The sequence below is a fragment of the Podarcis raffonei genome, chromosome 11, assembly GCF_027172205.1.
Source record: "Podarcis raffonei isolate rPodRaf1 chromosome 11, rPodRaf1.pri, whole genome shotgun sequence".
Classification (NCBI taxonomy): domain Eukaryota; kingdom Metazoa; phylum Chordata; class Lepidosauria; order Squamata; family Lacertidae; genus Podarcis; species Podarcis raffonei.
Window position 1 is genome coordinate 26322238 of NC_070612.1, and position 15252 is coordinate 26337489.

At 40.6% G+C, this 15252-nt stretch overlaps 1 protein-coding gene across 8 annotated transcripts in view; it reads right to left on the reverse strand.

The window, feature by feature from the left end:
- The window catches only part of ADAMTS6 (ADAM metallopeptidase with thrombospondin type 1 motif 6), a 123352-nt gene that overhangs the window by 87720 nt on the left and 20380 nt on the right, over positions 1–15252 (reverse strand). For 7 of the 8 annotated variants that reach the window (XM_053407867.1, XM_053407865.1, XM_053407866.1 and 4 more), the window contains 4 exons: positions 11658–11826; positions 9292–9509; positions 7913–7996; positions 7169–7314 (listed from right to left, as the gene is read on the reverse strand). In XM_053407867.1, the coding sequence (XP_053263842.1) occupies positions 7169–7314; positions 7913–7996; positions 9292–9509; positions 11658–11826 (617 nt within the window). The remainder of the gene's footprint in view (positions 1–7168; positions 7315–7912; positions 7997–9291; positions 9510–11657; positions 11827–15252) is intronic. The other variant, XM_053407863.1, reaches the window with a different exon arrangement.

A 15252-nucleotide genomic window follows, 5' to 3' on the forward strand; every position in this document is an offset into this window, starting at 1 on the left:
AAGCTCTTATTAACATTTACTGAGACTGAGAAATCATGACTTTAAATCTTCAAAGTTAAACAAACAAAAAAGATCATATTTATATATAAAGGAGCAATTGCTGCTGCAAGTATTCTGATCCTCCAGCTGCTCTTCTGGCACAATCCTCACTTAAAAACACAGTCTTTGGTGCTGGAGCACTTTAAGGATAACAGTTCCTTATATTTTCTTTTGTTTAATCATGTTTTGACATGAGTTTAAGCAGGTTCTTCTTATCTGATCTAATGTAAAACAGATTTCTGACACATCTTAGAAGCAACACTCCTACCAATTAGCAGGCAGCAGAGACATTTTCTTTTTAAATGGTGCACAATTTTGAAACTCACATTACTACTTTATTTAAAATGTAGCTAATTAAGTTTCCCAAGAGCTTTCTAAGTGCTTTTCTATTTAACTTGCAGTCCACTTATTCAGCTAAGTGATATCAGTTCCAAGTGGGAGAAGTAGCTTTCCGCTTTGGTTACGTTTGTATTACATTTGTGCCTGCAACAATCACACCAGTTTTCTGCATGCAGTGTACTGCACACAAAAACCTTCACTAGTTGGTACAATCAGAATTGAGGGTACCAGTCATTTACAGAGGAGGAATCAGGAAGGGATACCATTCCTCTCGTACCAACATTGGAAATCTTTCTGTGGAGTCACAATGCAGCTTTAGAGCTCAAAGGTCAACAGTTGATATTATTTTCTCATTGCGCCAGCTGCAAGAGAAATGCTGAGAGCAGAGACAGTCCTTGTACATAGCCTTCACTGACCTGATGAAGGCCTCTGACCTCATCAGCCAAAAAGGACTCTTCTCACTGTTCAACAAGACAGGATGCCCACCTAAGTTTCACAAGATGATTGTGTCCTTCCACAAAAACATGAATGGCACTGTCCAGTATGATGGCTTGTCCTCAGACACCTTCCTTATAGAGAAGTGAAACAGACCTGTGTTCTAGTCACAACTCTCTTTGACATATTCTTTTCGGTGCTATCATATGCTTTCAGCTCAACTGAAGACAGTGTGTACTTTCATTTGAGGAGCAATGGGGGTCTGTTCAACCTGGTATGTCTCCATACCAAGGCAAAAGTGTGGTGGGTCCTTATTCGAGAGATGTTGTTTGCAGGTGACATAGACTTGACAGTGCACTTCAAGGAAGCTCTAGAGAGATTCATCAAATCATTTTGCCCAAGCCTGCAAGGAGTTCAGCTTTACTACCAGCCTGACAAAGACCAAAATCCTGGGTCAGGACGCTACCAGCACTCCACACATCAGCATTGGTGGCCACACCCTTGAGGTGGCAGATGATTTTGTCTTCCTGTGTTCCACCATAACTAGCAACCTCTCCATTGATGTTGAGCTGGACAAGTGTATTAGTAAGGCAGTAACCGCAGTATCTGGTCTCTCCAAAAGTACATGGGAGAATGTGATGCTAACATCAAAGACCAAGATGAAGGTCTATCAGGCTTGCACGTTGAGTTCGCTGCTTTATGGAAGTGAGTTGTAGGCAACTTACAACTGCCAGGAATGACGCTTCAATGTCTTCCACATGTGCTGCATAAGGACGATTTTGGGCATCATATCTCAGGACAGAGTCTCAATCAAAGATGTGCCCTCCCAAGCCTACATTCCCAGCATGTTCACACTCCTAACCCAGTAGTGTCTACAATGGCTTGGTCATGTCCACAGAATGGAAGATGGCACTATCCCCAAGGGTGTGTTCTACAGGGAACTGGCTTCAGGCACCAGGCCCATTGGCAGACCAAGATGTCTGCATATGTGACATGAAGGCCAGCAACATCAATCCTGCCATGAGGGAATCACTTGCAGACAATTGTAGTACCTGGAGACAAACAGTTAGGTCATGCATCCATAGCGGTGACCAAAAGAGAAATGACTGGGAGAAGCACAGAGAGAAGAAATGCCATAGTGCAGGAACAGCTGCACAACCAGCTGCTTACATCTGCCCCAGCTGCAACAAAATATCTCTCTCCCGGATCGGTCTCTATAGCCCAGCAGATGCTGTAACCTTCCAGCAGTCTGACTTAACCCCCAAAAGATACACTACTCCATTGTCTCATGGATGCCATGTTGATGGATGCCAACAACCAACAATAATATTCAGTTTTAATTGATTTTGTCATGCTTTGTGAAGCAGAGCAGAATACTCACAAAAAACTAAATATCATTTAGTAAGATATAAGTATCACCTGAAATACATATTGCCTGAGAAAACAAAAGCTTATCAAGGATAGCAATGTATAGTCCTTGGGTGGCATCCCATAGCTGGGATGCTACAAAAAATTAGAAAATACTCTTTCCCTGATTGTCACTCACTTAATTTCTGACTGTAAGGACACCTAGAGAAGTGTGTCATCATATCTTAACAACCAAGCAGGTTGATCCGTGAGAAGGAAATCCTTATGGTACGTACGTCCAAACCTCTATAGGGCTTAAAACTAAAACAAACAAATTGGCATCTTAAAGCGGCTTGGGAATGAACTGGTAGCCAGGGAAGATACTGTAGATTCCGGTGTATTAGACGACTTTTGAACCCCAGAAAATCTTCTCTAAAGTTGGGGGTTGTCTTATATGCCGGGTATGGTTATGGCAGGTGGCGGCGGCGGCTGGCTTGGAACGGCGACGGGCAGAAGGATGGTAAGAGCCACCTCCCGAAGCAGTAGCAACCACGGCATCCTCCCCTTCCCACAGTGAGGTGGTGCACGGCTTCAGCCGGGGCTCACCCGCCCTGCCACCATGGGGACCACCGGATAGCAGGCAGCCGGTGCCGAACCCCTACAGCCTAAAGGCGGGAGTTGTTTGTTGCCCATTCCTGGGCATTCCCTAACTTTGTGCCTTCTCTCCTCTTTCCATGCTGGCATGATCGTTGCTGCCAGCTCCTGACCCCTGCGCTGCGCCCATGGAGTCTTCCTCTTCCATCTCTGCCCGCCTCCCGCTCGTCCTTACCCTTCGCTCGCCTCCAGGGCGGCAGAGGACGCAGAGAGCTCTGCCGCCCCCTCGCCCGCTGCAGGCTACACTGCTGCAAAGCAGGCTGCAATGGCTCAGCAGGAGCAGGGAGGGAAGGAAGAACGGGCGGGGGGTGGAGGAGGCGGCGCTTGGCGGGCAGCGAAACTCTATAATTTAACAGCAAAAGTTGGGGGGTCGTCTTATACGCCCAGTCACCTAATACGTCGGAATCTACGGTATTTCAAAATTGGCAAGTGGTGGTAGTTGGTATTTCAGTCTAATAGGAAATACTCCATGCCACTGTTAAGATGACAGTGCACATGCTTAAGGACAGATAACATTAGCAATAAACAAATATCACTATCTTTTCCACTCTTTATCGACAAATACAAGAATCAGTGAATATTGCAAGTTAAGGAACAGTTATAATATTGTCAAAGTTTGTAAAAGCCAAAATTTAGAATACAAATTTATCTAGGAACACAGAAAGCTGTCTTATACTGAGTCAATCTAGCTGGTCCATCTATCCCAGTATTGTCTATAGTGACAGGCAGCAGCTCTCCAGGGCTTCAGATAGAGGACACTCCCAGCCCCAGCTGGAGATGCCAGGGATTGAACCTGGGGCCTTTTGTATGCAGAGCGGATGCTCTACCACTGCGCTACTGGAATAGTCAAATATATTATGAAAGAATATAATTTCCCTAAAAGGTCTATTACAAGATGCAACAATGGAAGGAGGGAAGAAAAAGCCCCCTGGCAAGCAATCAGTTCAGACCTCTAGCAAGGATGAGGAACGACTGAATGGTGAGGGGAAGTCATCTGGTAAGAGTGATCTATTTCTTTTTCAGCAGCTCACTGGACGGGAAGGTAAGAAACAAAGTAGGGTGTACTTTGGCAGTGGTGGCACTGCCCATTTTTTACTTAAGCCCAATCCACAGTAACTCCTATGGTAGCTGCTGACAGAAAAATGTTTTTTGATCCCTATGCTATACTATGAAATTCCTGAGCTTGTGTGAACAAGTTAGGGAACTCCACAACCCAAACCGCTATAGTTTATGCAACAACGTTTAATGCATTTGCTTTTGTCTTCCCCGGCATCTATTTTCTTAACCTTTTTGGCTTTTGGCTTCTAAGGAGGCAAAATGTTTTCTTCCCACAAGATTCTGTGTTAACCAATGATGCTTGTAAGTAGTGACCCTGTTTCAAATCAAGCTGAAATGGTATTGCCCGCCACCAGGAATTAGTATTCCATCCAGTCATTTGTCCCCAATAAAATGCATTTATTTTTGTAAGAATTCTTAACAAACACATAACCAGAGCACACAGGAAGACCTGAGTTTGAATTTCTGCTTGACTATAAAAGTCACCAAGAGATCTAGGTAAATCATTCTTTCTCAACCCAATCTAACAGTTGTGATAACAAGATCACTCTCATTTATGCAACTGAATTCCTTGGTGAAAGGGCGAGATACAAATATAATGGGGGAAGGGAACAGGAATATAAGGGGAGCTCTGCTGGCTCACAACAAAGATCCACATAATCCACCCTATTTCCAACAATAGTTAGCTAGACTCTCGAGGAAGCATCAGAGAGGGCATGAATGCAAAAGTTCTCCTGCATCATTAAACACACAAGCACACCATTGTATCATGAGGCCTCTGAACCCAGAACTATTTAGCAATCATAGCTAACAGATACTGATGCACCTGCTGACCATGAATTTATCTAATCCCTTTTAAGGCTTACAGGCCATCACCAAATCTTGTGACAGCAAATTCTATAACTATGCATTATATGAAGATGCAATTTTCTGTATCTACAATATCCTTTTTAAGATGAGGTGACTAGCACCACACAGAGTACAGTGGTACCTCGAGTTACATGCGCTTCAGGTTACAGACGCTTCAGGTTACAGACTCCGCTAACCCAGAAATATTACCTCGGGTTAAGAACTTCGCTTCAGGATGAGAACAGAAATCGTGCGGTGGCAGCGCAGCAGCAGCGGGAGGCCCCATTAGCTAAAGTGGTGCTTCAGGTTAAGAACAGTTTCAGGTTAAGAACGGACCTCCGGAACGAATTAAGTACTTAACCCGAGGTACCACTGTATTCCAAATGCAGCTACACTATAGATTTCTATCAATTCACTATAGTGGCTGCTTCATTTTCAGTCCCTTTCATAATAATCTCTGCTGCACATTGAGTTGATGACTAAATTGTGCTAATCCCCTCCCCATTGTCTTACTATCTCTTGTGCTCAGATACTTCAGTATACATGTGAACTGCACTGGCTCCCGGTGGAGTACAAAGTCAGGTTTAAGGTGCTGGTTTTGACCTTTAAAGCCCTATGCGGCCTAGGACCCATGTACCTACGGGACCGCCTCTCCAGGTATGCCCCATGGAAGACCTTAAATGACAACATTTTGGAGGTCCCAAGAGCTGTTCCGCCTGGCCTTTGGTTTGGACTCAGTCTGACCCTTATGTTTTTCCCTCCCCTTACAGTTTTGATTATGGGCTACTTTAAAAATGAGGCTGCATTTTAAATTGCATTTTAACCTGTATTTTAAATTGGTTCCCCAATTTAAAGATGATGATGATGATGATGATGATGATGATGGGATTTGTTTCTGTTCCAGTATTTATCACTTTACACTACCCTGATCTCTTCCTTACTGTCAGCTTCCCTACCTCCCAGTTATCACTTCTATCTGTCATTACATGCACAGATCTATTTCTAGCACTTCTTATAAGCCTACTGAGACTTCAATCATACATGCACTTATCAGGAAGTTCCACTAAACTAAATGGGAGTTACTTATCAAAGAATCATAGAATTGTAGAGTTGGAAGAGACCCCAGAGGTCATCGAGTCCAACCGCCTGCAGTGCAAGAATCTCAACTAAATCATACATGACAGATGGATTTCTGTATAGCATTTCCATTTCTTCCCCTTAACACCAAATACAGGCCAGAATATAATTTCCAAACAACAAATTAGGTTCAACAAAAGAATATTAACATCCTAAAGAGTTAATATGGTGGTATCTGACTAAAGCATACCAACAGAACCAGTGAAAGCGATAAAGTTACTTGTGACTAACTTAAGTCCATTGATGTCAGTGGATCCATTCTTGAACATTACTTAGATACCACCCATGTTAAATTATCTCTGTGCATTTGTTATTCAAAAGGAAGTCTCACTGAATTCAATGGGATGTTTTCCTAGGTAAGCATGCAAGTAATTGCAGCCTTCGGTCACACAGATAAGTGAAATACCGTACTGTTGGTTTATCTGAAGGAACATAATCAATGCTTCTATAGGGTGATGCCTGTTCCTGCACCAATCCAGGGGTTGTGGCAAAATACAAAAGAAAATGTGCACTTTATTATGACTTTGACTAGAATTGGAACCTTTGCCCCACACAAAGAATGGGGCTCCAAATGTTATTCAAAAACTATAAATGAAACATCACTAATCTCTGTCAATTGAGTATCTTCCATAATATTGGGGTCTTAAACTTTAAGGACAATAATGGTATGGCAAGTAGTATTTCTACTTTCTGCAGGCTTTTCTACCTTTATTTGAAATCCTTTATTTGAAAGTTGGTTTGGTCAATTCTAAAAGTGCTAAACATATAATGTTGGATCCTGTCTTTGATACTGCCAGTGGGACCATCTCCTGAGCAGGGTTCTACTCAGGAGATGCTCCCACTGGTAGAAAGGGGGTGGGGAGATGCCTTTTGCTGATTTCGCCTTCTTCATGATGATCCCTGTGCCACTTCCCCAACTGTTCCAGATGCCCAACCCCTGCCTTTTGGAGCACATTTTCAGCGAGCAGAAGTGGGCTGCAGAAGGAGGAGAAATCAGCCATGGAATCCCTCTATTGGATCAAAAACCTTTCATAGACAAAATAAAACTTTCCGTTCCTGGGAAGCAAAGTCTGGATTCATCCCACAGACAGTCACATCCATTAATTTCATGTAAGCTTTGAATAGTCATTTTCCACTTTTGAATGGAAAATAGTAGTTTGAACTACTAAGTGTTTTATTGCAATATGAAACACAAGCAATATTTTTTATCCTGCACATCATTAATACAAATTCAACTCTAGCTTCTTCGTGTGAAAACAAACAAATGAGAAACAGAAAAGAGAAAAAATGAGATAATTTCAACAAACCATACCTAGTAATAAGGACCGCATTATCATGGTGGGCAATTCCATTTTCTGGAATGGTGTTTCCATCACTTTGGTGAGAGAGAATGGATTTCTGCCACTTACAGAAGCTATCAAGGGACTTGTCTGCATGGTGATTTATCTCCAAGTTTGGCTGCAATACAACATGCATACCAGAAATGTTCCAAACAAATTACTAGGGTCAGTGGTTAAGACTTCTGAAGTCTAAATCTGATCTATAATTAGAAGCAGTGATTTCTAGGAATAATTTCTTCTTGCCAATTTTCATCTGTGTTAAATCTGGCCTACAAATTATTTTGTGCATATAGATCTCATAGATTTAATTTAAACTTCAATAATCGTTTTGTTAAAAGTAATATTACAGAGTAGTTTCAAATGTTACCTTTTCCCCACAGACAGATTAGTTTAATGTGTGAAAATGTATTTAAATATTGAAGGCAGCCCTTACACTTTCAAAATACAAAAACAAAAAAAAAGCTGTGACAACTTTCTAGCATCCAAATATCCCATGTATGTCACACATTTTCATTAAATAAAAGTAAAAATCTTGAAAAACATTTCAAATTAATACCATTTAATTTCTAATTTTAAGATCATAAAATGTTTGCAGATGAGGTTTGATTATCAAATACTGTTTTTCTAAACAATTATTAGGTACATAATATTATTATACTTTGATTGTGTGATTTATATTTTAGGGAACTGATATTTATATCACAACTCATTCTTACCTGATCTTCTGTAAGAACAATTAAACGAGTCACTATAATATTCACAACGTTTCCTAGGCTGGAATCACGGTAAAGTTTGGCAACCTGACCTCCAGAAAATAAGAAAAGACATAAAGTCAGACAAAAAAATTCTACAAATGTCTATTATTAACCAGTGCAGATTATTAACAGTACTATCTAAGTTACATCAAGTCTGACAAGCAAGGGAGAAGGGTATGGAGAATTTTTCCAACTCTTACTCACTACTACCCCACCCACATCATAACCATTCCTGTAGCAAGCCCAATTTCATACTCAGTAAAAATGTTCTGCGAACCTGTTAAGTCAATGCTAACCAAATGCCTGTTATTATAATAGTATATGGGCTCAAAAGGGTCAATATATTGCATTCTTCTGTTTCCAAGTGCAATTAATTACTTTTCCTCATAAGAATTAAGGCAACTATCCACTTCTAGAGGAGAATTTGTAAAGGGATACACTTATGAAAACTGTTGTTGTGGAAGCCTAACCTGCTCCTTGCCCCAAGCCATTCCTTAGACTCTGACCCTGGGTTCTGTCTTCTCATTGACATGCTAGTATTCTATTTGCTGTATTTTTTATGTATGTGGAAGTACATTCAGTCCTATGAGTACATAATAATAAACTGAAGTAGTACAGTCCACAGATTTATCACCTCAGTGAGAACATGACTGGATTAAAATATGATAGATTGCTGGAAACTGTTTTTTATAGGATTGAAAAATTGTAGTACAAAAGTCCTAGCTTAAAACTAACAGCAGAATCTTATTACCTACACTGCAGCTTCTGTGGCACACACAGAAGCACTGTAAAAGTTATGCTGGCATCTAGCTACATAGACTCCCTGCTCCAAGTACCATTTCACCCAAATCAGATACACGTGGAATTAGGAATCTGAGCATTGCTTCAAATGTTCTTTATACTGTGCACCTGAATGCTCAGCCTCCCCCTCAACCTCCACACAGCAGCACCAATACCCTATTTTGAGCTACCCTAGCTCCAACAAAGGAAAAGCATTAGTTCCCACCACCCACCCCCAGAGTGAAGCACGGAAGCAGAAGCAGCTTGCATTTTACTACTTGAACTTGCTAGCTTGGGTGCCTAACTGCAAGTGAATTTACTTGATAGCAAGCACCTGCATGTGCCATTTCTAAGAAAAAGCTTGTTGGGGACATGGTTCCTAATGCAATGTCACTCCACACCTTACTAAAAACATTGCAAGAGAAGTGAGTAGTACACTTCCCAATCATTAACTTGGAAAACACAGCTGGTACAAACACATTCTTAGGTTTGAAATTAACATCAACAATGCCCTCAATATTAAAATGAGTTGTATCAACATGTAGAGGGATCAAACTTACAATATTCATGACACTCAAAATGTAATGTTCAATATCTTTGCGACCATGGTATCCCACCATCATTTTGTCTGCTACTACCAACGTCTCCACAAAACGTTCAGTGCTTATTGATCTCTTCAGTCGATGGTGACTACTTAATGTGTTATTAATTGGAAGTAAAGTTGGAAAAGCAAGGGTATTGTTCAACCACCAAGGTTTACTGCTTCCTGTGAGGTCTTCTAGGAATCAAAACAATTAGTGACATCAAGTGGATTGCTATATTAACATCTTCATGTACATCTGTTTTATATTTATAGTCTCTTCAAAATTCTTGAAGAGTTTTTGTTGTAATGTGAGCACTATCTTTTAATAAACATTATGCATCTTAATTTTTCCTTAGAAAATATCAGACAGCCTGCTTCACTATTAAAAGCTATATTTGCACTAAGCCTTTTCAGATATTCTCTTTTACATTGTCACATATCGCTTCTACAAAAAGCGAGGAAGATTGCATGAACGTACAAATTTATTTATCACTCACGAATGTGATATATGTCCACAATGAATTGCAGGACTTACACATGGTTAAACATGTGTTCAGAGTCTCAGCAATCAGTGTATGGAAGTCCAAATTTTGCAGACCAGAATATGAGATTGACTGAAATATTGAATATATTTCTAACCAATCACAAAGCAGGATACAAATAGGTTCTTGCTTCAAGGTGAATAAAAAGTAGAGCCATAGTAGAAGAAAAGAAGGAGAAAAGTCTAATTTGATCATATAAGTATGCCCAAAGTTTCACATGGGCTCAAATATTCTGCTGTGAATAAGTTTTATACTTCAGCTGAACCGTAAGTTTATTATTTCATGCCTCCTCAAATTTGAACCAGAAATAAAAACACAAACCTGAATGCAAAAATTAGTATATATAAAATAGTGCATTTATAATATTAACTTATTTGTAATTTATTTATAATAGGGCCTTACCCCCACTGCACCCTGATTATTTTGTGAAAGCATCAGTAGTGAAATAACTTTTATTGCGCTATATCTGGAGAAACACAAGTAAAAGGTGGGGTGTGTATGACTCCTTGCCCCTCCCAATCTCCCGGAAAAATATCTCTTGATTGGGGAATGCTCAAAATTGGGCAGAACCAGATTTGTGACTGTCCCCCTTTCTACTTGTGTTTCTCTGGATCCGACACACTGAAATGACCAACTGTTTTTACACCAGTTACAAAATGTCTCCAGCATTTATTCATAATTAAATTGTTTAACTATTATTTACAGTGAAACAGGAATACCTTGAATCTTCTTGTGACAAATATTATACTAGTGAGGAATTTCCTATCTATTTTGATATATTTTAAGCTCTTATGATTAGATGAAAAATATTTGGAAACAATTACACTATCAGTAAAGGCATGAGGAAGTGTTATTTTAAGAACTATATTCTATGGTGTGAAGGCAGTGTAGCATTCAGGTAAGGCACATTGTTTTCATGGCTGGCACAATGGGTCACCTCTTCCATTTACTCTGTTGCTTGGAGCAAGTTTCATCCCCCATACCACAGCAGCAGCAATCAGTGGCATTACTGCAGCAGAATTAAGAAAAAAGTCCAAGACAGGCAGCCATATCTCTAAGCTTTAGCCAACATTATACAAGAAGCAAATGGTAGGAAGAAATGCTCTAGGAATAATAAGGGGCAGAAGAAGCCTGGGCGTCTCTCTAATATGCCAAATTGGTAGCAGTGGCACATGCAGTACAGCAGGGATCACCAACATGGTGCTCACAGGCATACATGTCCCCAATGAGCCCTTCCACAACATTTGCAGGGTCCCCTCCCCCACTACAATTAAGCTTGAAAGAAGCATTCTGTAGTAGCTAATTGGCCAGGTTGCAATGTGTACTTAGTTGTAGGGTATGTCTGGTGCCCAGAACAGTATCTTCAGTTTGAAAATGTGCCCGTGAACCCAAAAGAGTTGGCGAGCCTTACAGTATAGCCTTAACACAAGGGATTATTCTCAGTCTTTGCCTCAAAGACACTGGGTCTCATGCAACACTGCAGCTCCACTGATGCAAGGCACTTCGGGGTGCCCCAAGGAACTTCCTCTTCCTACCCTGTCCCCTCCAGCCAATACCCTGCACCCTCAAAATCAGCTTGGTGGTTTGGGTTGGGAGAGGAAACAAAATTCCATTGCACTGGCAGGAGCCCACAGGTGCAGCATTGCATAAAACCCAATATGTTCTAAATCTTAGCCTGGAAAAATAATATAAAATCATAAATGCCAAAGATAGATGGTTCCTTTGAAAGAAAACAGAAATTGTCTTGATATTTTATCAAAGAAAGGGAATGAACCCATTACTGTCATTGTAACTTATTTACCTGAGAGACCACAATGAGTATAATCATAGAAGAGTCGGTGGTACATTGCAGACTTTTTGTAAATAACATGAGGATGACCACTTTCGTAACTAAAATGATTGGAATTTTCGGATACATTTCTTAGAGGCTCAATAAAATACTCTTCATCTTCTGTAGCAATAACACCATGCTTAATAGAAGGAAGAAAAAATAATGTATATAAGTTATCCGCCATCAAAAAATACAAGGCCAAAGCCGTTTCTGTAGAAAATATTAAATTTGCAGTTCACGACTGGACTTAACTGTCAGGGGTCCTTTACCTTTTAGGGATTAACAAGTCCTATTCCTATGCAGGAATTCAATTATAGCTTGCACAATGTACACTTCAGTCCATCTCTCAGTGAATTTGATTCTACTAATTTCAGTCTCTTTCCAAAACACAGTATATATAAAAAATTAACGATATCCAACTAATTTGTACCCAGAATAGACCACTGAAATCAGTGAACTTCAGCTAATTAACTCCATTTATTTCAGCGGATGTACTGTATGATTAGTTTAGCTGGCTATCATTCATATAATACTGAAGCTACAGGTGTTAATAATATGCACAAATAAGAAAGAGTGCAATTCTACCTCAACTGTTGGTGATGAAGTTAGGATAAAGTGGACATGCCTGTGTGCTGGCCTCCATTTACAGGAGGCTCCTACTGCAGCGTTGGAAAGTGCAGCAGATGGAAAACTACCACCAGTAGTTTTCCTACCAATAATAGCCAGCACAGCGCCCCAAAATGGCACATTACAGGGTGGGTGCACTATGGATGCACTGAATTGTCTTGAGAGTGTGGTCTTCACAGCTGTACTAGTCTGGTACTGGCAGAGCAGAAGAAAAAAGAATGGCTCCCAACCTCTGCCCCTGCCAGCACAAGCCAGGAGAACTTCAGATGCAATGGTTTGCCTTACTGCTCTCAGCCAAGTGTTAAGTTTTTTCTGCATGCTGTGTTTCCTGGATTTGTGAGTAGGCCCAGACTTAGTCATGCTTAGCACAGATCCTCTGAAATTTATGGTAAAGGTAAAGGGACCCCTGACCATTAGGTCCAGTCGTGGCTGACTCTGGGGTTGCGGCGCTCATCTCGCTTTATTGGCTGAGGGAGCCGGTGTACAACTTCCAGGTCATGTGGCCAGCATGAGTAAGCCACTTCTGGCGAACCAGAGCAGCGCACAGAAACGCCGTTTACCTTCCCGCTGAAGCAGTACCTATTTATCTATTTGCACTTTGACGTGCTTTCGAATTGCTAGGTTGGCAGGAGCAGGGACCGAGCAACGGGAGCTCACCCCGTCGCAGGGATTCGAACCGCTGACTTTTTGATCGGCAAGTCCTAGGCTCTGTGGTTTAACCCACAGCACCACCTGTGTCCCGAAATTGGTGGTACTTAGTCCTAATTGATTTCAGGGGATCTAGACTAAGCATGTCTATGTTTGGCTCCAACCCTATGTGTATACAATTAAGATTAAGAGTAAACCCTCACACATTTCTCTAAATAATATCCTTACGTGGAGACATGTTGTGCACACCTCCTTGGGAAAACATGCAGGAAACAATAACATTGCTGTACTAATATATGTAATTAACATTTAAAGCTGCTCTCAATAAATATATTCATCTAGATTTATATAGTTGTGGTGACAAAGCAAGAAGTCTCAGTGCAAATTATGTAAAATTATAAAAACAAAAAGTCATGCTTGAATATAGTTATACTCCTAACAATTACACCCAAACAAAATTGTTCCAGTCAAACCATTTGGAGTAAAACTTCAACCAATGACACACAGATGTTGTAGTGGCACATATTGTAATACAAATGGTTAATATCACATTATGCACTAAAAAATACATTTTAAATTACAAGATTGAGTCAAAGCCATTATTATTGAAAGATTCTGTTTTTATCCAGATGCTGAAACCTAACACTACACACAACCTTCATGTAAGCAAAGACCAATAAAATGTATTCATGCTATTTATATTGCTCATAAAAACATTTTAAATACGAGCCACCAACTCTGAGCAGATTAGCAGATCATCAAAATGCAGGAAGAACTCCCACACAGTTTCCACAGTAAACTCATAATTAATCTAAACTTGCAATAATACCAAAAGAGACTTGCTATTTTGCAGTAAACAAAGCTGTTTACCTGTAAGCTGTGGTTCTTTGAGTGGATATTCAACGCAATCAGACATATGGGAATGTACTATCACAGTCTATCACAGGCAGGATCTTCTGGATAAGTCCACAACATGAGTGTTTTTGACTTGCCCATGAACAGTAGATTCCCATATATGTGGTAAAGAAGTAGCGCCAGTGCCATCCCACTATGTTCTATTCACAGACAGTTGCACATGGCATAAATAACAGAAAAGCCCCATGATAAGTTCATGACTTCTGCAACTACTGTAGAAATGTGTGCGACTGCAGATAATACTTTGTGTAACTGCCTACCAGGAAAAATTGCAGGTAACTGGAAGGTCAGTCTGGTGCAATGAAACTTCTTTAGCTAAAGCAATAGTTCCCAAACTCCTCACCCTCACCCTCCCATGGAACACTTGAAAATAGCTGAGGCTTTTGGTGGACCAGTTAATGATTTTTCTGCCTGTGTAGAAATTGTAATGTGCTGTGCTACAGGCTGTATGATTTTTTAATCTTATTTTTACAGACACGCCATGGGCCACCTGAATAAAGCTCACATACCAGTCTGGGAACCCCTGAGCTAAAGTAAGGGATAACAACACTGTATTAAAACTATTGAAGGTGGCAGATGGCCAGAAGTTCAAAAGGATTTCCCATCAAGGAAGTAAAAGAGTTGGGCTCCAATAAACAACCCTCATCTGTGAATGAGGGACTATGTTAACTAAACCTCTGAGAATGCTGATTATCCTAGCTTGTGGTGGAAGGTAAAATGAAGTCCAGAGCTTAAAGGTCTTTCCACCCCCAACTTATTAAAATATCTCAGGTTGTGTCTAGCCTCCCTGCTTAATCTAATACTTCCTGTCTATACATTGACCATTATAATCAACACTATTAGTAGAGAAAAACATTATAATATCTAATTTTGCTTCTAGCAAACAAGTATAAAATTCTGAATGGAATTATTTGCTTGATCCTACATTCATTTGCTAGCTTAGTAGCCTATAGGAAGCAGAACATAATATTATTTGATTCTGGTTTTCCAAACACTTTTCTTCTTTTGAGATCAAAAGTGGCAACAAGCATAGTCATCAAATTTGTCAAGCATTTTAAAAATTAACTGTAATTGTTAAATAATTTACTACAATGTAAAATTCCATTTACCATATTGGCCCGAATATATGACGCATCCGCAAATAAGCCACACCTTTAAAATTCAAGGCTTATTTGCTGGTGCGGCCCACCTCCCAGCACTACCACCCTGAACAGGGGGCGTGGGGATGGCTGGCACCAGTGCTCGCTTCGAAGCGTGCCCACCTCCCAGGACTCCCTCCCCAAGCCAGAGCTGACTGCCCCCTGCCTGGGGCAGTAGTGCTGGGAGGCGGGCGTGCAGCGGGGCTCGAAATCGAGCGCCAGCTTGGGGACACTAC